The 22833-nt window shown below is 50.2% G+C and overlaps 1 protein-coding gene across 6 annotated transcripts in view; it reads left to right on the forward strand.

Moving 5' to 3' along the window:
- ABCC9 (ATP binding cassette subfamily C member 9) overlaps positions 1-22833 on the forward strand; it is a 203996-nt gene that overhangs the window by 83928 nt on the left and 97235 nt on the right. For all 6 annotated transcript variants that reach the window (XM_029058306.2, XM_029058304.1, XM_029058303.2 and 3 more), the window contains 4 exons: positions 1825-1933; positions 14394-14501; positions 17274-17346; positions 18771-18876. In XM_029058306.2, the coding sequence (XP_028914139.1) occupies positions 1825-1933; positions 14394-14501; positions 17274-17346; positions 18771-18876 (396 nt within the window). The remainder of the gene's footprint in view (positions 1-1824; positions 1934-14393; positions 14502-17273; positions 17347-18770; positions 18877-22833) is intronic.

Consider the following 22833-nt stretch of genomic DNA (forward strand, 5'->3'; position numbering starts at 1 on the left):
TGAGGTCACTGAGGCCCAGAGGAGTGAAGTGACTTGCCCACGGTCACACAGCCGACAAGTGGCAAGGTCACCGAGGCACAGAGAAGTGAAGTGACTTGTCCAAGGTCACGCAGAAGAAAGGTGGCGGAGGCAGGATTAGAACCCGCGACCTTCTGACTCCCAGGCCTGTGCTCCAGCCACGAGGCCACGCCGCCTACCGTTGAGACGCGATCGGATGAACGAATGATTGAATGATCGGGAGAACTCATCCTTCTCTGGAATTCATTTACTTTCTAATCGGGCAGACAGAAAAATATTTACAAGTAACAGAATCAGAAATAAGTACTAAAATCAGGGAAGCAGCCTGGGTCTGCCGGAAGGACCCCGGGCCTGGGTGTCGCGGGACCTGGGTTCTGATCCCAGTTCTGCCGCCTGTCTACTGGGTGAACTTGGGCAAGTCATTCAATTTAGCCGTGCCTCCGTTCCCTCATTTGTAAAATGGCGATTAATTCCTACTCCCTCCTACTTAGACTGTGAACCCCACGGGGAACAGGGACTGTGTCCAACGAGATTATACATGAGAAGCGGCGTGGCTCAGTGGAAAGAGGCCGGGCTCGGGAGTCAGAGGTCGTGGGTTCTAATCCCGGCTCCGCCTCTTGTCAGCTGGGTGGCTTTGGGCTAGTCACTTCCCTTTTCTGTGCCTCAACTACCTCATCTGGTAAATGGGGATGAAGCCTGTGAGCCCCACGTGGGGCAACCTGATGACCTTGTATCTCCCCCAGCGCTTAGAACAGTGCTTGGCACATAGTAAGTGCTTAACAAATACCATCATCATCACAAGGGACTGAGTGCAAACCCGTTTGTACCCATCCCAGTGTTTAGTGTGGCTCAGTGGAAGGAGCACGGGCTTGGGAGTCAGAGGTCACGAGTTCGAATCCCGGCCCTGCCACTTGTCAGTTGTGTGACTGTGGGCAAGTCACTTCACTTCTCTGGGCCTCAGTTACCTCATCTGTCAAATGGGGATTAACTGTGAGCCTCACGTGGGACAACCTGATGACCCTGTATCTACCCCAGCGCTTAGAACGGTGCTCTGCACATAGTAAATGCTTAACAAACACCAACATTATTATTATTATTAGTGCAGTGCCTGGCACATAATAAGCACTTAACAGATACCATGATCATTACTATCCACCCCTGTGCTTAGAACAGTGCTCTGCACATAGTAAGCACTTAACAAATACCAACATTATTATTATTATTACTATTATTACTACTCAGTGCTTGGGAGAGCACAGTACGACAGAATTAGCCGATACGTCCCCGTCCGTAAGGAGAGGCTTGCTAAGCCCAAGAAGCCATGGTGAAAGCTGAGGAGGAGACATTGAGAGTATTTAGTATATATTTATTTATTTAGTATATATAGTATTTAGTATATAGTATTTACTGAGCGCTCACTGTGTGCAGGGCTCTGTCCTAAGCGCTTGGGAGAGGACAGTGTAACAGAATCGGTAGACACGTTTTACAGATGGGAGAACTGAGGCACAGAGACGTGACGAGACCTGCCGAAGATCACGAAGCACATAGGTGGCGGAGTGGGATTAGAACCCAGGCCCTCTGGCTCCCGGATCGGGGCTCTCAGGGCTTCCTCTCTCCCCCTCTAGACTGGAAGCTCGTCGTGGGCAGGGAATGTGTCCGTTTATCGTTCTAGCGTCCTCTCCCAAGCGCTTAGGACAGTGCTTCGGCACACCGTGTGCGCTCAATAAATACGATTATTGAAGGAATGAATGAATGAATTAATTAACTGCTATCGTTGACCTCTACTTAACCTCTCATTTTTTTCAGCGTCCAGAAGCTGAACGAGTTTCTGCTCAGCGATGAGATCGGTGACGACCCCTGGAGAAACAGCGAAAGCCCTTTGACGTTCGAGTCGTGTAAGAAGCACCCGACTTCCGTAAGTTCTGTTTTCTGGACTTCCGTTCGGAAAAGGGCAATAAATATTAATTAAGGTATTTGTTAAGCGCTTACTATGTTTCAGGCACTGTACTAAGCGCTGGGTTGGATGAAAGCAGATGGGGTTGGATACGGTCCCTGTCCCCCATCTCTGCCACTTGTCAGCTGGGTGACTGTGGGCAAGTCACTTCACTTCTCTGGACCTCAGTGACCTCATCTGTAAAATGGGGATGAAGACTATGAGCTTCACGTGGGCCCACCTGATGACCCTGTAGCTCCCCCAGCGCTTACAACAGTGCTCTGCACATAGTAAGCGCTTAACAAATACCTACATAAAATACCTACACGTGGGGCTCACGGTCTGCATCCCCATTTGACAGATGAGGTAAATGAAGCCCGGAGAAGTGAAGTGACCTGCCCGAGGTCACGAAGCAGACAGGTGGTGTAGTCGGGATTAGAACCCATGACCTTCCGACTCCCAGGCCCGGGCTCTACCCACTAGGCCATTCTGGTTTAATGTTCCAGAAAGGAGAATAGGATAAAGTTCAGTGGGAAACAGCAGGGCCCAGTGGAAAGAGCCTGGTCCTGGGAGTCAGAGAACCTGGGTTCTAATCCCGGCTCCGTCCGTTGCCTGCTTTAGGTTTGTATTCGTCAAGCGCTTACTATGTGCCGAGCACCGTTCTAAACACTGGAGTGGATAGAAGGTGATCAGGTTGTCCCACGTGGGGCTCACAGTTTTAATCCCCATTTTATAGATGAGGGAACTGAGGCACGGAGAAGTTAAGCCGCTAGCCCAAGGTCACACAGCAGACAAGTGGCAGAGTCGGGATTAGAACCCACGTCCTCTGTCTCCCAAGCCCGGGCTCTTTCCACTAAGCCACGCTGCTTCTCCTCCATGCCCTTATGACCTTAGGCAAGTCACTTCACTTCTCTGTGCCTCAGTTACCGCATCTGTAAAATGGGGATTGAGACTGTGAGCCCCATGTGGGGCAGGGACTGTGTCCAACCTGATTAACTTGCAGCTACCCCACTGCTTAGGACAGTGCTTGGCACATAGTAGGTGCTTAACGAGGACAGTAATTACTCATGCTCATTATTCTCTCTGCCTCAGTTTCCTCACCTGCAAAATGGGGTTTCAATACCTGCTCTCCCTCCACCTCAGACTGTGAGCCCTGTGTGGGCCAGAGGCTGTGTCTGACTCCATTATCTTGTATCTACCTCAGTGCTTAGTACATAGTAAACATAGTACATAGTACATTGGAGAAGCAGCGTGGCTCGGTGGAAAGAGCCCCGGCTTGGGAGTCAGAGGTCATGGGTTCAAATCCCGGCTCCTCCACCTGTCAGCTGTGTGACTTTGGGCAAGTCGCTTCACTTCTCTGGGCCTCAGTTACCTCAACTGTAAAATGGGGATGAAGTCTGTGAGCCCCACGTGGGACAACCTGATCACGGTTGAACAGTGCGTTGCACATAGTAAGTGCTTAACAAATGCCATCATTATTATTATTAAACATTTAAGGGTCATGGAGTGTTCCAGAAAGGAGAAAGGATTACAGTTCGATGAGAAGCAGCGTGGCCCGATTGCATTTAAAAAAAAAAAAACAGAGGAAAAGATAGACTTTAATGTAGATACATAAATTCCAGAAAAGTAGATAAGGACTGTGAGGCTAAATGACTAAAAGCGTGCAAATCCAAGCTCAAGGGAGTTAATAATAATGACAATGTTGGTATTCGTTAAGCGCTTACTATGTGCAGAGCACTGTTCTGAGCGCTGGGGGAGATACGAGGTGATCAGGTTGTCCCACGTGGGGTTCACGGTCTTCATCCCCATTTTCCAGATGAGTCACTGAGGCACCGAGACCTGCCCACAGTCACGCAGCTGAGACGCAGAGAGGAGTGGGAGAAGGGGAAACGGGGGTTCTCGAGGAAATGAAATCTGGGAAGTCTTCTTGGAGGAGATGTGTTTTTAATGAAGCTTTGACAGCGGGGAGAGCGAGAGTCCGTTGGACGTGAAGAGGGAGGGAGATGAAAGCCGGAGACGGGCCACGGGCCGTGGTCTGGTGGCCAGATAGACGGCGCGGAGGAACGGCGAGAAGGTTGGCGTTAGAGGAGCCGAGCGTGAGGGCCGGGTGGTAGCAAGAAATGCGAGAGGTGAGGTAGGAGGGGGCGAGGGGATTGAGTGCTTTGAAGCCGAGTTTCTGTAAGGGCAACCAGTGGAGGTTCTTGAGGAGCGGGGAGACCAGGGACGGAGCGTTTTTGTCGAAAAATGACGCGGGCAGCAGAGCGGAGTGTGGCCGGGGGTTTTGGAGGGACAGGAGGCCGGGAGGGCAGCAAGGAGGCTGCCTCAGTCCTCCAGGCGGGAGAGGACAAGTGCTTGGAGCAGAGAAGTAGCAGTTTGGATCGCAAGAATCAACCCCGGATGACCTCCTCGGTCGACTTCCTTCGCTCCAGTGCACAGGCCGCGCAGAGCGCTGCCGGCCGAAATCCGCAGTCATGGGTTCGAACGCCGGCTCTGCCACTTGGCGGCTGGGTGACGGTGGGCAAGTCACTTCTCTCCTCTTGGCCTCCGTTCCCTCATCTGGAAAATGGGGAGGAAGATTGGGAGCCCCACGTGGGACAACCCGATGACCCTGTATCTGTCCAGCGCTTAGAACAGTGCTCTGCACATAGTAAGCGCTTAAAAAATACCAATATTATCCACATATCGGGTCCACTTCATCCACCTCCATTTCATCCTGGCCTGCTTTAATTCTGCGCCCTTCCTCTGCCAGGGAGTGGGATTTCTCCATCCTAACTGACTCCCTTCCCCATTACCCTCCCCAGTTGTTTCAGTTGGGAAGCAGCGCGGCTCAGTGGAGAGAGGCCGGGCTTGGGAGTCAGAGATCATGGGTTCGAATTCCGGCTCTGCCACTTGTCAGCTGGGTGACCGTGGGCAAGTCACTTCATTTCTCTGGGCCGCAGTGACCTCATCTGTAAAATGGGGATGAAGACGGGGAGCCTCACGGGGGACAACCTGATTACCCTGGATCTACCCCAGTGCTTAAAACAGTGCTCTGCACCTAGTAAGCGCTTAACAAATACCAACATTATCATTATTATTATTATCAGATGCTTACCTCTCTCCTCAAATTCCTCCCAGTCTCCCCCATCTTTTGGCCCAGTGAGCCGGCCCCCGACCTTATTGAGAAAATCGAAATCACCAGGCGTGTTCTCCCTAAACTCTCCCCTGTTCCTCTCCGGTCTCTCCCTCCTCTTGCCTCCTCTTGAGAAGCGGCATGGCTCAGTGGAAAGAGCCCGGGCTCGGGAGTCAGAGGTTGTGGGTTCTAATCCCGGCTCTGCCACTTGTCAGCCGTGGGACTTTGGGCAAGTCGCTTCACTTCTCTGCGCCTCAGTTCCCTCATCTGTCAAATGGGGATGAAGACTGTGAGCCCCACGTGGGACCACCTGATGACCTTGTATCCCCCCCAGCGCTTAGAACAGTGCTTGGCACATTGTAAGCGCTTAACAGATACCCTTATTATCATTATTATTATTATTGCCCCTCTTTCAACTCTCCTATCCTTTCCAGCAGGCTCTGTAGAGGAGATCTACCGCCTCCTCTCAAAATCCACCCCCTCCACCTGCGCGTCCGACCCCGTTCCTTCGACCTCATCAAAACACTCGTCATTGGGCAGGGATGGTCTCTATCGGTTGGCAAATTGTACATTCCAAGCACTTAGTACAGTGCTCTGCCCACAGTAAGCGCTCAGTAGAGAAGCAGCATGGCTCAGTGGAAAGAGCACGGGCTGGGGAGTCCGAGGTCATGGGTTCTAATCCTGGCTCCACCACTTGTCAGCTGGGTGACATTGGGCCAGTCACTTCACTGAGCCTCAGTTACCTCATCTGTAAGATGGGGATGAAGACTGTGAGCCCCACGGGGGACAAGCTGATCACCCTGCATCCCCCAGCTCTTAGAACAGTGCTTTGCACATAGTAAGCGCTTAACGGATGCCATCATCGTCATTATTATTAGAACAGTGATTTGCGCATAGTAAGCGCTTAACAAATACCAACATTATTATTATTAATAAATACGATCGATTGAATGAATGATGAAAACACTCGGCCCCTCTCTTCTTCCCTCCCTGACCGCCTTCTTCAACCCTGCCCTCTCCAGTGGCTCCATCCCCACTGATTTCATTCATTCATTCATTCATTCATTCAATAGTATTTATTGAGCGCTTACTATGTGCAGAGCACTGTACTAAGTGCTTGGAATGTACAAATCTGCAACAGATACAGTCCCTGCCCAATGACGGGCTTACAGTCTAATCGGGGGAGTCAGACAGACAAAACAATAGCAATAAATAGAATCAAGGTGATGTACATCTTATTAACAAAATAAATAGGGTAATAAAAAATATATACAAATGAGCGGATGAGCAGAGTGCTGAGGGGAGGGGAAGGGAGAGGGGGAGGAGCAGAGGGAAAGGGGGGGAAAAGGGGGCTTTGCTGAGGGGAGGTGAAGGGGGTAGAGGGGCAGCAGAGGGAAAGGGGAGGCTGAGTGCGGGAAGGCCTCCCGGAGGAGGTGACCTCTCAGGAGGGCTTGGAAGAGGGGAAGAGAGAGAGTTTGGCGGAGGTGAAGAGGGAGGGCGTTCCGGGACGGCGGGAGGACGTGTTTCGCCCGTCGAAGGGCAGGGACCGTCTCTATCTGTTACCGATTTGTCCATTCCAAGCACTTAGTACAGTGCTCGGCACATAGGAGGCACTCAATAAACGTGGCCCAGGGTCCAGAGAGAAGGAAGGAGAGGTAGGAGGGGGGCAAGGTGATGGAGAGCCCTGTAGCCTAGAGTGAGAAGTTTTTGGTTCGTGCGGAGGTTGATAGGCAAACACGCTCACGTCTCCCCTATCCTAAAAAAATCCAGGCTTGACACCACGGCTCCTCCAGTTATCCCCCCATCTACCTCCTGCCTTTCCTCTCTCGAGTCCTCGAGGGAGTCGTCTACACCCTCTGTGTCCCCTTCCGCTCCTCCGATCATCTCCTGTCCCCCCTCCAACCTGGCTTCCGTCCCCTTCGCTCCACAGGAACGGCCCTCTCGAAGATCACCGGCGATCTCCTTCTTGCCATATCCAACGGCCTCTACTCCGTCCTAATCCTCCTCGTAATATTATTATTACTATTATTACCTCCTCTATCTAACTTCTCCGGGCCTCAGTTCCCTCATCTGTAAAATGGGGATTCATTCAATTCATTCATTCATTCAATCGTATTTATTGAGCGCTTACTATGTGCAGAGCACTGGACTGAGCGCTTCGAATGGACAAATCGGTAACAGATAGAGACGGTCCCTGCCCTCGGACGGGCCTACGGTCTAATCGGGGGAGAATTCACTCGGTAGTATTTATTGAGCACTTACTATTTGCAGAGCACTGTACTAAGCGCTTGGAATATACAATTCGGCAACAGATAGAGACGATCCCTGCCCAATGACGGGCTCGCGGTCTAATCGGGGGAGACAGACGGCGGAGCAAAACAGAATGAAACAGAAACAAGGCAACAAGACGAAATTGTCCGCAATGTAGCAGGGGGCACAAAATTCCACTCTCTACCGGCCAAACTCAAACTGGAGTCCTGTAAAGTCAGTAACACGCCGCCATACATCCTGGCCTTCTAAAATGATAAGCAATATAGAAAATGGAATGAGAAAATATCATCTGTTGTCCGAGTCGAACTGATCACCTTGTATCCTTCCCCCAGCGCTTAGAACAGTGCTCTGCACGTAGTAAGCGCTTAACAAATGCCATCGTTATCATCATCAGCGTGGCTGGGAAAGATGGGGGAGTCAAAGAAGGGACATTATGAGCCCAGTGTGGGAAAATCAATCAAGTATTCAAGTATTCAAGAATCGATCAAGTGTAGAGAAGCAGCGTGGCTCAGTGGAAAGAGCCTGGGCTTGGGAGTCCGAGGTCATGAGTTCCATTTCCGGCTCTGCCACTTGTCAGCTGTGTGACCGTGGGCGAGTCACTTCACTTCTCTCTGCCTCAGTTTCCTCATCTGTAAAATGGGACTAAGACTGTGAGCCTCGTGTGGGACAACCTGATGACCCTGTATCTCCCCCAGCGCTTAGAACAGTGCTCTGCACGTAGTAAGCGCTTAACAGATACCAACGTTATTATTATTATTAAGTATTCACTGAACACTTACTGTGATCCGAACACTATACTGAGCGCTTGGGAGAGTACAATTCATTCATTCACTCGTATTTATTGAGTACTTGCTGTGTGCAGAGCGCTGTACTAAGCGCTTGGAAGGTACAATTCGGCAACAGAGACAGTCCCTACCCAACCACGGGCTCACATCTAGAAATGGAAGTTAATAAATTGCAGGAAGGAGAAGGAACAGAGTATAATCAGTTATTCGGTGGTATTTACTGAGTGCTTATTTTGTGCAGAGCGCTGTACTAGGTGCCTGGGGGAGTAGAGGAAGCAGCGTGGCTCAGTGGACAGAGCCTGGGCTTCGGAGTCAGAGGTCATGGGTTCGACTCCCGGCTCTGCCCCTTGTCAGCTGTGTGACTGTGGGCGAGTCACTTCACTTCTCTGGGCCTCAGTGACCTCATCTGTCAAGTGGGGATTAACTGGGAGCCTCACGTGGGACAACCTGATTGCCCTGTATCTCCCCCAGCGCTTAGAGCAGTGCTCGGCACATAGTAAGCGCTTAACAGATGCCAACATTATTATTCCCGGAGGAGCTCCTGGACAGGATCCCTGCCCTCGAGGAGTTCACGGGGACTTTTTTCTCAGCGGATAACTCTTCTGTCTACCACAGAACTTAATACGGGGCTATGGCCCTTGAGAGCAAGCACTTAATAAATACCATAACTGTGATTATCAGAGAAAATTAAGTGGTTCCCTCGGTGTTTATAAATATTCAGAGTTATTATAAGGAGCAGGATTAACTGGGATTCTGCTGATAAGTGCATTTTCTACGCAGCACTGTGAGTCGATGAGAAAAGCCAGATTACTTTCATGTTTTAAATACAGAAAAATAATGTTTGGCTTTGCTTGCAGACTAGTGCTTTCTGCCTAATTGGATAGTGAGATAGAGAGAGGAGACCGAGAGGCTGCAGTTGTTTCATTTATTTTACTTTCATACAGGGTTTCTCCGTGGGAAAGACGGGACCGTATTTTTTTTTTTTAAATGGTATTTGTTAAGCGCTTACGACGGGCCAGGCGCTGTACTAAGCGTTGGGGTGGATCCAAGATAACCGAATTGGACCCGATCCCTGTCCCACATGGGGCTCACAGTCTTCATCCCCGTTTTCCAGATGAGGGAACTGAGGCCCAGAGAAGTGAAGTGACTTGCCCGAGGTCACACAGCGGACAGGTCCTCTGAATCTCAGGCCCGTACTTCATCCACTAGGCCATCCCGCTTCCCCTAATACTTCTACTAAGGCCTTGGGGGGGATGGTACAGAAGAGGATTTGACAAAGTAGGTGCTCAATAAATCCTACGGGTGGGAAGGAGGAGGAAACTGAGGCTCAGAGGGGTTAAGTATCCCACCCACGGTCACACAGCAAAAGAGTGACAGAGGTGGGACTAGAACTCAGGTTTCCTGATGCTTAGCCCTTAACCGCTAGACCACACTGCCTCCCTCTTTCAAATCGAGAAGCAGCGTGGCTCAGTGGAAAGAGCCCGGGCTTGGGAGTCAGAGGTCGTGGGTTCGAATGCCGTCTCCGCCACTTCTCAGCTGTGTGACTTTGGGCAAGTCACTTCACTTCTCTGGGCCTCAGCTACCTTATCTGTAAATGAGGATTAAGACTGTGAGCCTGATGACCTTGCATCTCCCCCAGCACTTAGAACAGTGCTTTGCGCATAGTAACGGCTTAACAAATACCATAATTATTATTACCATTATTATTAAATCACCTCCCTCAGACCACCCCCCACCCGGCACTATGCCCATATCCACGGTGTAATAATAATTATAGTATTTGCTAAGCGCTTACTATGTGTCAGGCACTGTACTAAGAGCTGATCCAAGCTAATCAGGCTGGACACAGTCCCTGGCCCACATGGGGCTCACAGGCTTCATTCCCATTCTCCAGATGAGGTAACTGAGGCACAGAGAAGTGAAACGACTTGCCCAAGGTCATACAGCAGACGGGCGGCGGAGCCGAGATTAGAACCCACATCCTCCGACTCCCAAGCCCGGGCTCTTGCCACTAGGCCATGCTCCTTCTCGTATTTATTCCCGGCTCCACCACTTATCAACTGTGTGATTTTAAGCAAGTCACTTCACTTCCCTGGGCCTCAGTGACCTCATCTCTAAAATGGGGATGAAGACTGTGAGCCCAACGTGGGACCACCTGATGACCTTGTATCTCCCCCAGTGCTTAGAACAGCGCTTGGCACAGAGTAAGCGCTTTTAACAAATATCATCATCATTATTATTATGTATAAAGAAATTAATGTATAAATAGTGTATATATTTACAACCACGTCCATCTCTCCCTCTCCAGACTGTAAGTTCCTTGTGGGCAAGGAATGTGTCTGCCAACTCTGTTGTACTCTTAGTCCAACAGGCGCTCAATAATAATAATAATAATAATAATAATGCTGGTATCTGTTAATCGCTTACTATGTGCAGAGCACTGTTCTAAGCGCTGGGGTAGATACAGGATCATCAGGTTGTCCCCCATGGGGCTCACAGTCTCCATCCCCATTTTACAGATGAGGGAACTGAGACCCAGAGAAGTGAAGTGACTTGCCCAAAGTCACACAGCTGATAAGTGGCAGAGCTGGGATTCGAACCCACGACCTCTGACTCCTAAGCCATTGGCGAGCGATTCTTTAAACTGATTGGCTCTCTGCTGCGCCTCTTCTGTCTGAATCTGGCCACTGTCAGCTATTTGGCTTCTGGAATATAGATATTATAACTCTTGGGGTTTGATTTCTCTCCATCACCCGGCGATTTGCAGGGTTTGGGAAAACTTTGCTTCCCCACTTTAATTTTCCTGTGGTGGTTAAAAAAAAAAATCAAAACAAAACAAAACACTGTCATGGAAAAAGGGAGCGATCAGAGTTCTGGATCTGAGGCCGATCAAACTCTATTTTTATACTCGGTGGATTTTTATCGAATTCATAATTAAGCTCCCCTAGGTAAGAAATAGAGGTTTTAGATGCTGAATTTTCCCGGACGTCGAAAATCAGAACGATAAAACATCCGGCAAATTCGTCACAGTGAAACTTCCCCAGATGGAACTTCCTCAAGCCGGTCAAAGGGACTGTTGGCTTTTTAAAACTATTTTTAGCTCAGATGAAACTGAATCGAATCGTAATCGGCCCCAAGTGTCACAGTGTTCCTGGCTGTGTTTTTCTTTCCCTTCGGGGATAGCGGATCCCGTAGGGCTGAAGAAATGTTCTGTTCTTTTATTTCAAATATCCCTCCAGCCTACAAGTGACCTTTAACCCGGCAAACATCTAAATGTAGTTCTTTTTTGTTCTCCAGAGAGAGAAGTGCCATTTAAATATTGCATATCTGTCGTCTCGTTAGAGTGGAAGCTCTCTGTGGACGGAGAGTGCGTCTTGTGATAATAATGTTGGTATTCGTTAAGCGCTTACTAGGTGCAGGGCACTGTTCTAAGCGCTGGGGGGGTACAAGGTCATCAGGTTGTCCCACGTGAAGCTCACAGTCTTAATCCCCATTTTACAGAGGAGGGAACTGAGGCCCAGAGAAGTGAAGTGACTTGCCCACAGTCACATAGCTGACAAGTGGCAGAGCGGGGATTCGAACCCATCGCCTCTGACTCCCAGGTCCGTGCTCTTCCCAGTGAGCCGCACTGCTTCTCTTGTAGTTCTGCGGTACTTTCCAAGCGCTTAGTAAAGTTCACAGCACTCCTGGGGCGCTCAGGAAAAATAATAATAATGGTGGTATTTGTTCAGCGCTTACCGTGTGCCGAGCACTGTTCTGAGCACTGGGGAGGTTATCAGGTTGTCCCAGGTGGGGCTCACAGTCTCCATCCCCATTTTACAAGTGAGGTAATTCCCTGCCCACCACGAGCTCACGTTCCGGTTCTTATCCCGGCTCCGCCACTTGTCGGCTGTGTGACTTTGGACAAGTCGCTTCACTTCTCTGGGCCTCAGTGACCTCATCTGCGAAATGGGGATGAAGACTGGGAGCCCCGCGTGGGACCCCATGATGACCTTGTATCTCCCCCAGCGCTTAGAACAGGGCTCGGCACATGGTAAGCGCTCAACAAATACCAGCATTATCATTACGAGTATTAGAGAGTAAAGGATCGTGCACACAGTAAGCGCTCAATAAATACGATCGATGGATTTATCCTCCCCATTTTCCCGATGAGGAGACTGAGACCCAGAGGAGTCAGGCGACTTAGCCAGCGTGGCTCAGTGGAAAGAGCCCGGACTGGGGATTCAGAGGTCATGGGTTCAAATCCCGGTGCTGCCGCTTGTCAGCCGTGTGACCTTGGGCAAGTCACTTCGCTTCTCTGGGCCTCAGTGACCTCATCTGTCAAAGGGGGATGAAGCCTGTGAGCCCCACGTGGGACAACCTGATCACCTTGTATCCTCCCCAGCGCTTAGAACAGTGCTCTGCACCCAGTAAGCGCTTAACAAATGCCATCGTTATTATTATTAACCGAGGCCACGCAGCAGGCAGATAATGATAATGTTGGTATTTGTTAAGCGCTTACTATGTGCCGAGCACTGTTCTAAGCGCTGGGGGAGATAATAATGTTGGTATTTGTTAAGCGCTTACTATGTGCCGAGCACTGTTCTAAGCGCTGGGGTAGACATAGGGGAATCAGGTCGTCCCACGTGGGGCTCACAGTCTTAATCCCCATTTTACAGATGAGGGAACTGAGGCACAGAGAAGTTAAGTGACTCGCCCACAGTCACACAGCCGACAAGTGGCAGAGCTGGGATTCGAACTCATGAACCCTGACTCCAAAGCCCGGGCTCTTTCCACTGAGCCACGCTGATCAGGTTGTCCCACGTGAGGCTCACAGTTAATCCCCATTTTACAGATGCTGAGGCACGGAGAAGTGAAGCGACTTGCCCATAGTCACACAGCTGACAAGTGGCAGAGCTGGGATTCGAACCCATGACCTCTGATGACTGAGCTGGGATTAGAACCCAGGTCTCCTGCCTCCCAGCCCTGTGCTCTTCTCTCTTGGCTAAACTGCTTGATTTAGGACACAAAGATATAGTAGACGTCTCCTATGACAAGTCTTCCCCGATTCCCTCCCGATACCCCGAATCACATCAGACCATCGCCTACTCCTGCGACCCAATGGAAAGAGCCCGGGCCTGGAAGTCAAAGGACCTGGGTTCTATTCCTGACCCTGCCACCTAACTGCTGTGTGACCTTGGGCCAGTCACTTCACTTCTCTGGGCCTCCTTCTCCTCAACTACATGATAATAATTATGGTACTTGCTAAGCGCTTACTATGTGCCAAGCACTATTCTAAGCGCTGGAGTAGATACGAGTTAATCGGGTTGGATCCAGTCCCTGTCCCACGTGGGGCTCACAGTCTTCATCCCCATTTTAGACGCGGGAACTGAGGCCCAGCGAATAATAATAATAACTACGGTATTTGTTAAGCGCTTACTATGTGCCGAGCACCGTTCTAAGCACCGGGGTGGATACAGGGTCATCAGATTGTCCCACGTGGGGCTCACTTTGGTTTTTTTTAAATCGCCATTTTCTCAGATGAGGTAACTGAGGCCCAGAGAAGCGAGGTGACGTGCCCAGAGCCACACAGCAGATACATGGCGGAACGAGGACTAGAACCCAGGTCCCACCGACTCCCAGGCCTGGGTTCTAGCCACTGAGCCGTACCGATTCAGTGAAGCAGCGCGGCTCAGTGGCAAAAGTCCAGGCTTGGGATTCAGTGGTCGTGGGTTCTGATCCCTGCTCCGTCACTTATCGGCTGGGTGACTTTGGGCAAGTCACTCCACTTCTCTGTGCTTCAGTGACTCAGCTGTAAAGTGGAGATTAAGACCGTGAGCCCCACGTGGGACACCCTGATGACCCTGTATCTCCCCCAGCGCTTAGAACGGTGCTTGGCACAGAGTAAGCGCTGAACAAATACCAACATTATCGTTATTATTCTTCAATCCTCATTCTCCCTCCCGCTTAGACTGCGATCCCCATGTGGGACGGTGCCCGACCTGATTATCTTCGAACGGTGCTCGGCCCGCAGTGAATGCTTAACGAACACACCCGCTTGTCAGCTGTGTGACCGTGGGCAAGTCACTGCACTTCTCTGGGCCTCAGTTCCCTCATCTGGAGAATGGGGATCCACTGGGAGCCTCACGCGGGACGACCCGATGACCTTCTATCTCCCCCAGCGCTTAGAACGGTGCTCGGCACCTAGTAAGCGCTTAACAGATACCAGCGTTATTACTGTTATTATAATGAAAGTATCGACCATAACCTCCACTTGATTCCTTGGGGCGCGCAGCAACCGAAAACGATAAACAGGAAGCAGCCCGGGAGATACCATCTGGACGCCTACGAACAGCCGTCGAGACGCCTTCGACCGGCCGAGACCGAAGATGTGGCCATCAAGGTCAGTACCGGCTTTGAAGCGATCGCTCCGGATGGTCCGATTTAGAACGCAGCACCCCCGAAGCTCACCGAGCCCGTGGCCACCAAGGGGATTCTCCGTAACCTCAGCCTTTCCGGGCTCACCGCGCCCTGTGGCCCAATGGTTAGGGCCCGGGCCGGGGCGTCGGGAGGACCTGCGTTCTAATCCCGACTCTGTCACACGGGGTGACCTTGGCCAAGTCGCTTCACTTCTCCGGACCTCGGTTTACCCCGTCTGAGAAACTCCCCAGTAGAGAAGCGGCCTGGCTCGGTGGAAAACACCCGGGGTTGGGAGTCAGAGGTCGGGGGTTCTAATCCCGGCTCCGCCGCTTGTCCGCTGTGGGACCCGGGGCAAGTCGCTTCACTTCTCTGGGCCTCAGTTACCTTATCCGGAAAATGGGGATTAAGATTGTCAGCCCCACCTGGGACAACCTGATGACCTCGTATCTCCCCTACTGCTTAGAACAGTGCTTGGCACATAATAAGCACTTAACAGATACCATCATCATTATTGTTATTTGGAGATGAAGACGGTGAGCCCTATATGGGACGTGGACTGTGTCCAACCCACTTAGCTAGTCTCTACCCCAGCGCTTAATACAGTACCTGGCACTTTGCGCTCAATAATAATAATAATAATGATAATAATGATGATAATAATGTTGGTATTTGTTAAGCGCTTACTCTGTGCCGAGCACCGTTCTAAGCGCCCGGGGTAGATACAGGGTAATCAGGTCGTCCCACGTGAGGCTCACAGTTAATCCCCATTTTACAGATGAGATGACTGAGGCCCAGAGAAGTGAAGTGACTTGCCCACAGTCCCACAGCTGACAAGTGGCAGAGCGGGGATTCGAACCCATGACCTCTGGCTCCCAAGCCCGCTCCTGAGCCACGCTGCTATATGATAATAATAATAATTATTATTAATAACACTAAACAGACGCATTCCCTGCCCACAGTGAGCTTTCATTCAGTAGTATTTATTGAGCGCTCACTATGTGCAGAGCACTGTCCTAAGCGCTTGGAATGAACAAGTCGGCAACAGATAGAGACGGTCCCTGCCGTTTGACGGGCTTACGGTCTAATCGAATAATGTTGGTCTTTATTAACCGCTTACTATGTGCAGAGCACTGTTCTAAGCGCTGGGGTAGATACAGGGTCATCAGTTTGTCCCAGGTGGACTCACAGTCTTCATCCCCATTTTCCAGATGAGGTAACTGAGGCACAGAGGAGTGAAATGACTTGCCCAAAGTCACAAAGCTGACAGGTGGCAGGGCCGGGATTAGAACCCACGACCTCTAACTCCTAAGCCACGAGCTTACAGTCTAGCTCATTCTCTGATCACCTTCCAGCCAAATTATTATCATCATCGTGATCACCATCGTCGTCACCGTCGCTATGATTATTATCATCGTCCTCATCGGCATATCTGGTAAATAGCAGAGTGACGACCCACGCTGGTATAGAAGAGATGTAGAAAAACGCTACCGTGGGCAAGAGCTGGAAGCATTTGAATTCAACTGGCTCTAACCACCCTCCCCCAAACTTTCGCTTAACGTTCTGACCTAAACGATTGGCCGAAATAGCTTCTTCCCTTCACCCCAGTTACTAGTTTGGAGACCTCTTCCCTCACCTTTTACGTGCTTCTGGCGGGAAGAATGCCAACGGAACCGCTGTGGGTGGAAAGGAGAAAATTTATAACGCCCGACATAAGCGTCTTATGACATAAAAAAAAAACAAAGTTGAGTTTTAAAAGCTTTTAGGAAATATCTCCTTGTCATTTGGACCTCGGATCGACTCCCCCTTAGTGCGGGGGGAGGTGGAGGGAGCGTTTATGTCCTCCTGTTGCCTCAGAGCTGCTGTCTCCGGCCTGGTTTTCAATCCCACAGATTGGAAGACGGAAAAGGGTCGTGGATCAGCACCGATTTTTCTGAAAAGACTAGTTGGAACCGCAGTTCTGGGAGCCAGTTCTCAGAGGTTTATTCCCACCCTCAGCCCCACAGCATTTATGTCCCTGTCTGTCATTTATTTATTTCTGTTCTTCTCTTTCTACCCCCCGGCTCTGGACTGTAAGTTCCTTCTGAGCAGGGAAAGTGTCAGTCAGGCAGAGAGGCAATTGTATTTATTGAGCGCTTCCTGGGTGCAGAGAACTGGACTAAGCGCTTGACAGTAGAACAAAAAAGGGACACGTTCCCTGCCCGCAATAAATTTGCAGTCTTGAGGCTGTAGACTTCGACTAGAGCTGCTTCATAGCATCTTTATTTCATTGTGGGCAGCGAATATGTCCGTTCATTGTTGTATTAGACGCTCCCAAGCGCTTAGAACAGGGCTCCGCACCCAGTAAGCGCTCAATAAATACGATCGAATGAATGAATTCACTATTTGATTTGCGACTCGTTAGAATTCTGCTTCGCCCCGACTTGCTCCCTTTACTCATCGCCCCTCCCGGCCCCATCCCACGTAGGTCCAGATCTCTCATTTTATTTATTTTTATTAATATCTATTTCCTGCCACCCCCCTCTAGACTGTAAGCTCATTGTAGGCAGGGAATGTCACTGGTTATTGTTGTATTGTCCTCTCCCAAGTGCTTAGAACAGTGCTCTACCCACAGTAAGCGCTCAGTAAATGTGATCGAACGAATGAAAACAAGACTACTTTTACTCAGTCTATTTTAGCCAGAACCTTCTGACTTCCATCTTTCATTCAATCATTCCTTTATTCCTTCCATAATTATTGTCTCTAATCTTCCTTCCAGGTGACAAATGGATTCTTCTCCTGGGGAAGCGGGCTGGCCACGTTATCCAATATCGATATTCGAATTCCAACGGGTAAGCGGTCTTCGGTCAGCCGCATCTAATTATTTGTTAGTATTTGTAAATAGAAACGTATTAGTTTCAATTTAAAATATAGCAAAAGCTAATTAAGAGGCATTCTTGAAAGGGTGTGTCCTTCCAGAAACTGAGAAGTGGTGTGGCTTAGTGGAAAGAGCCCGGGCTTGGGAGTCAGAGGTCGTGGGTTCTAATCCTGGCTCTGCCACTTGTCAGCTATGTGACCTTGGGCAAGTCATTTCACTTCTCTGTGCCTCAGTGACCTCACCTGGAAAATGGGGGTTAAGACTGTGAGCCCCACGTGGGACAACTTGATAACACTATATCCCCCACAGTGCTTAGAACAGTGCTTGGCACATAGTAAGCGCTTGACAAATATCATTATCATTATCATTACTATTATTAAATGTAAAATGATGGCCAATGTAAAGAAATAAAAGCATATTATGTAATCTACCACTCACAAACACTCTGTGTGGCTTTGGACAATCCTGTTCCTCAGTTTTCCCATCTGAATAATAAGGCTAAGTACAGGTCAGCGAATATGTGACCTCACACATGCTTAGTACAGTGCTTGGCACCTAGTAAGTGCTTAACAAATACCATAATTATTATTTGAGTGTTCTGCACACAGTAAGCGCTCAATAAATACCACTGATGGATGATTCTCTCCCCGGTGAGGGAGGAGAATGAGCTCTGAAAGGCTCTCAGTGGGGATACTTATATAGACATCCTGTAATGCCCAATCAGTCAATCGATCAGTGGTATTTATTGAGCACTTACTATATGCAGAACACTGTACTAAGTGCCCAGTGCAAGGATGGAGAATGCCACATGGAAAGTGCCTACTTTCCATAGTAATAATAATAATAGCATTTGTTAAGCGCTTACTATGTGCCAAGCACTGTTCTAAGCACTGGGGGGGGGGAATACAAGGTGATCAGCTTGTCCCACGTGGGGCTCACAGTCTTAATCCCCATTTTACAGATGAGGGAACTGAGGCCCAGAGAAGTTAAGTGACTTGCCCAAAGTCACACAGCCGACAAGTGATGGAGCCGGGATTAGAACCCATGACCTCTGACTCCCAAGCCCGGGTTCTTTGCCACTAAGCCGCGCTAATTCTCTATAGGGCCCACATCTTAATTCCCATTTTCCAAATGAGGTAACTAATGCACAGAGAGGTGAAGTGATTTCCCCAAGGGGACGCAGCAGACAGGTGGCAAAGCCGGGATTAGAACCCACGGTCAGACAGGTGAGGAAACTGAGGCCCGGAGAGGTGAAGTGAGTCGCCCGGGGTTACACTGCAGGCCAGGGGCAGAATTGAAAGTCGAATCCAGGTCTCCGGCAGCATTCCGAAAAGGGGTCGAGGTTCTCCGGGAGCCTCGGGTCACGTCCGGTTACCGTCGTCTGCTTCGTCGTTACAGGTCAGTTGACGATGATCGTGGGTCAAGTTGGCTGCGGGAAATCGTCCCTCCTCCTGGCTATCCTCGGGGAGATGCAGGCCCTGGAGGGCAAAGTTCACTGGAGCAAGTAGGTTGATTGATGGGTTGGTGGGTCGACGTCTGGCTTCATACGTTGGCTGGTTGGTTGCCTTCTTGGCTGGTTGGTTGACTGGTTGCCTTCTTGGTTGGTTGCCTTCTTGGTGGGTTGGTTGGTTGGTTACCTTCTTGGTGGGTTGGTTGGCTGGTTGCCTTCTTGGTTGGTTGGTTGCCTTCTTGGTTGATTGGTTGGTTGGTTGCCTTCTTGGTTGGTTGGTTGGTTGTCTTCTTGGTTGGTTGCCTTCTTGGTGGGTTGGTTGGTTGCCTTCTTGGCTGGTTAGTTGTCTTCTTGGATGGTTGGTTGGTTGCCTTCTTGGTGGGTTGGTTGGTTGGTTGCCTTATTGGTTGGTTGGTTGGTTGCCTTCTTGGTTGTTTGGTTGGTTGCCTTCTTGGTTGGTTGGTTGCCTTCTTGGTGGGTTGGTTGCCTTCTTGGTTGGTTGGCCATCTTTATGGTGGTTGGTTGGTTGTCTTCTTGGTTGGTTGGTTGGTTGCCTTCTTGGTTGGTTGGTTGCCTTCTTGGTTGGTTGGTTGGTTGGTTGCCTTCTTGGTTGAACCCATGACCTCCTGACTTCCGGGACCGGGCTCTATCCTCCAGTGGTTAGCAACCCAGTTCAAGCCCATGATAGAATAGATAGGTCCAGTGATTCTTAAGGTGAATAACAGTAATAATGATAATAATGCTAATTGTGGCATTGCTATGTGCTAGGCACTGTACTGAGCGCTGGGGTGGATACAAGCCAAGTGGGTCAGTCACAGTCCCTGCCCCATATAGGGCTCACAGTCTTCATCCCCATTTTATAGATGAGGCCACTGAGGCACAGAAAAGTGAAGTGACTTGCCCAAAGTCACACAGCCAACAAGTGGTGGAGCTGGGATTACAACCTTCTGACTCCCAGACCCGTGCTCTATCCGCTAGGCCGTGCTAGTTCTCTGAAATTCCTGGTATTGTTAATAATAATAATAGTGGTAATCGTTAAGTGCTTACTATGTGCCAAGCACTGTTCTAAGCGCTGGGGGAGGTACCAGGTCATCAGGTTGTCCCACGGGGGGCTCACGGTCTTCATCCCCGTTTTCCAGATGAAGAAACTGAGGCCCAAAGTCACACAGCTGACAATGATAATGTCGGTATTTGTTAAGCGCTTACTACGTGCCGAGCACTGTTCTAAGCACTGGGGGAGATACAGGGTCATCAGGTTGTCCCACGGGAGGGTCACAGTTAATCCCCATTTTACAGATGAGGTCACTGAGGCCCAGAGAAGTCAACCGACTGGCCCACAGTCCCACAGCTGATAAGTGGCAGAGCCGGGAGTAGAACCCGTGACCTCTGACGCCGAAGCCCAGGCTCTTTCCACTGAGCCACGCTGCTTTCCGGACAGGTGCTCCTTAGTGGAAAGAGCCCGCGCTTGGGAGTCAGAGACCTGGGTTCCAATCCCAATTCCGCCACTTGTCTGCTTGGGCAAGGCCTTGGGCAAGTCACTTCACTGCTCTGGGCCTCAGTTCCCTCATCTGGGAAATGGGGAGGAAGACTGTGAGCCCCACGGGGGACAACCTGATCACCTTGTCTCTACCCCAGCGCCTAGAACAGTGCTTGGCACACAGTAAGCACTTAACAAATACCATCATCATTATTAGTAAAATGGCGGAGCCGGCATTAGAACCCACGACCTCTGACTCCCAAGCCCGGCCTCTTTCCACAGAGCCGTACGATATTCAAAATCTTTACAAGAACAAGGACCCAGATAGGAGAAGTGAGTTTGGAAGATCTGAGAGAGCAGAATTCTTCATGCCAAGTGGCTAATATTAAAAAAGTCTTGCTTCAGTAGCCAGTAATAGGCACTGTGAGAAGCAGCCCAGCCCAGGGGATAGAACGTGATCCCGGGAGCCAGAGGATCTGGGTTCTAATCCCGGCTCCTCCACCTCTGCTCTGTGACCTTGGACGAGTCACTTCCCTTCTCTGGACCTCAGTTCCCTCCTCTGGAAAATGGGGATTAAATCCAGCCCCCCGTCCCACGTGGGGTTCACGGTCTCAGTCCCCATTTTCCAGAGGAGGAAACTGAGGCCCAGAGAAGGGAGGTGACTTGTCCGAGGTCACGCGCCGGAGGAGCCGGGATCAGAACCCACGACCTTCGGACTCCCGGGCCCCGGCTCCGTCCACTACGCGACTATGGGAGGTTGGAGAACCACCCCGCGGGGTGTTAAGACATTGTTCCCAACACTAGGATCGGGCTGTGACTCAGGAAGTGAGGCGGCCCAGACCGAGCTGAGACTGACGTCAAAACTCTATCCGTTGCCGACTTGTTCATTCCAAGCGCTTAGTACAGTGCTCTGCACATAGTAAGCGCTCAATAAATACTATTGAATGAATGAATGAATGAAAAGTCTGCCTTAAAAGCTCGACGTTCTCCCCGACATTTCTTCGTCTTCTCCCTTCTCCCTTTAGACTTGTTTTCGAATCCACCCCGAGCCAGGCAAAAAAATCTGCCATTGTTTTATTGTGTCTAACTTGTGTTATTGTTTTATTGTGTTTAACTTGCGCCTTAGTTAAATATCATGTGTTTTCACTTAAATATCATCCCGCCTTCTTCCCAAACCATCTGCCTTGAGCAACGATTCCGTTACTGCGTAAACTTGCGTGGAACCTCCGCCCGTCTGCGTTTCAGCTATTCTTCGAAACGTGATTAAATCAAAAAACGCCTCCGTCCGCTCCATCCGCTAGAGTATTAATAATAATGTGGGTATTTGTTAAGCGCTTACTCTGTGCAGAGCACTGTGCTAAGCGCTGGGGGAGACACGAGGTCATCAGGTTGTCCCACGTGAGGCTCACAGTCTTCATCCCCATTTTCTAGTTGAGGGAACTGAGGCCCAGAGAAGTGAAGTGACTCGCCTGCAGTCACACAGCTGCCAAGTGGCGGAGCCGGGATTCGAACCCATGACCTCTGACTCCCAAGCCCGGGCTCTTGCCACTGAGCCAAGCTGCTTCCCATATTAATAGACACCTGCTCCTTTTCAGGGACCGAAGGAAAAAGGTCCAGATCCAGCGATTAAATAATAATAATTATGATGGTATTTGTTAAGCGCTTACTATGTGCCAAGCACTGTTCTAAGCACTGGGGGAGATACAGGGTCATCAGGTTGTGCCACGTGGGGCTCCCGCTCTTCATCCCCATTTTACAGATGAGGGAACGGAGGCCCAGAGAAGTGAAGCGACTTGCCCAAGGTCACCCAGCAGGCAAGGGGCGGAGGCGGGATTCGAACCCACGGCCTCTGACTCCCAGGGCCGGGCTCTGGCCACTGAGCCACGAGAACCCAGGCCCACGGAATGAAAACCCGCTCAGCACCGACGCGGATCGGTTGCTATTTTAGGCACTTAATTTTTTATTCTGTTTTTAAGAAGCGCTGCTTCCTCTTGACAGAAAACTTTTCTCATTCATGAAATTGTTTGGAGAGAATTTCACCCACCGTGTTGAACTCGGCCCGGGTTTAGTGGGTAGAGCCCGGGCCTGGGAGTCAGAAGGTTACGAGTTCGAATTCCTGCTCCGCCACTTGTCTGCAGGGTGACCTTGGGCCGTTCACTTCACTTCTCTGAGCCTCAGTTCCCTCATCTGGAAAATGGGGATGGAGACTGTGAGCCCCAAGTGGGACAGGGACTGTGACCAATGCTGTTTGCTTGTATCCAACCCAGCGCTTAGTACAGTGCCCGGCACATAGCAAGCGCTTAACAAATGCCACAGTAACTGTTCTTAACTCAGAAAAACTGTTTTAACTCGATCCTCCCAAGCAGTATTTAAAATGTCTCTAAATCTGGATTTTTTTTTTTCCCCCCGGAGGCTCCTTCTAGGCAGATTCCCATCCCTTTAAATAGATGTCCCGCGTTGTGGGCGGGGAATGTGACCGTTATTGTATCTTTCATTCAGTTGTATTTATTGAGCGCTTACTGTGTGCAGAGCAC

The sequence above is a fragment of the Ornithorhynchus anatinus genome, chromosome 2 (genome assembly GCF_004115215.2).
Source record: "Ornithorhynchus anatinus isolate Pmale09 chromosome 2, mOrnAna1.pri.v4, whole genome shotgun sequence".
NCBI classification, from domain to species: Eukaryota; Metazoa; Chordata; class Mammalia; order Monotremata; family Ornithorhynchidae; genus Ornithorhynchus; species Ornithorhynchus anatinus.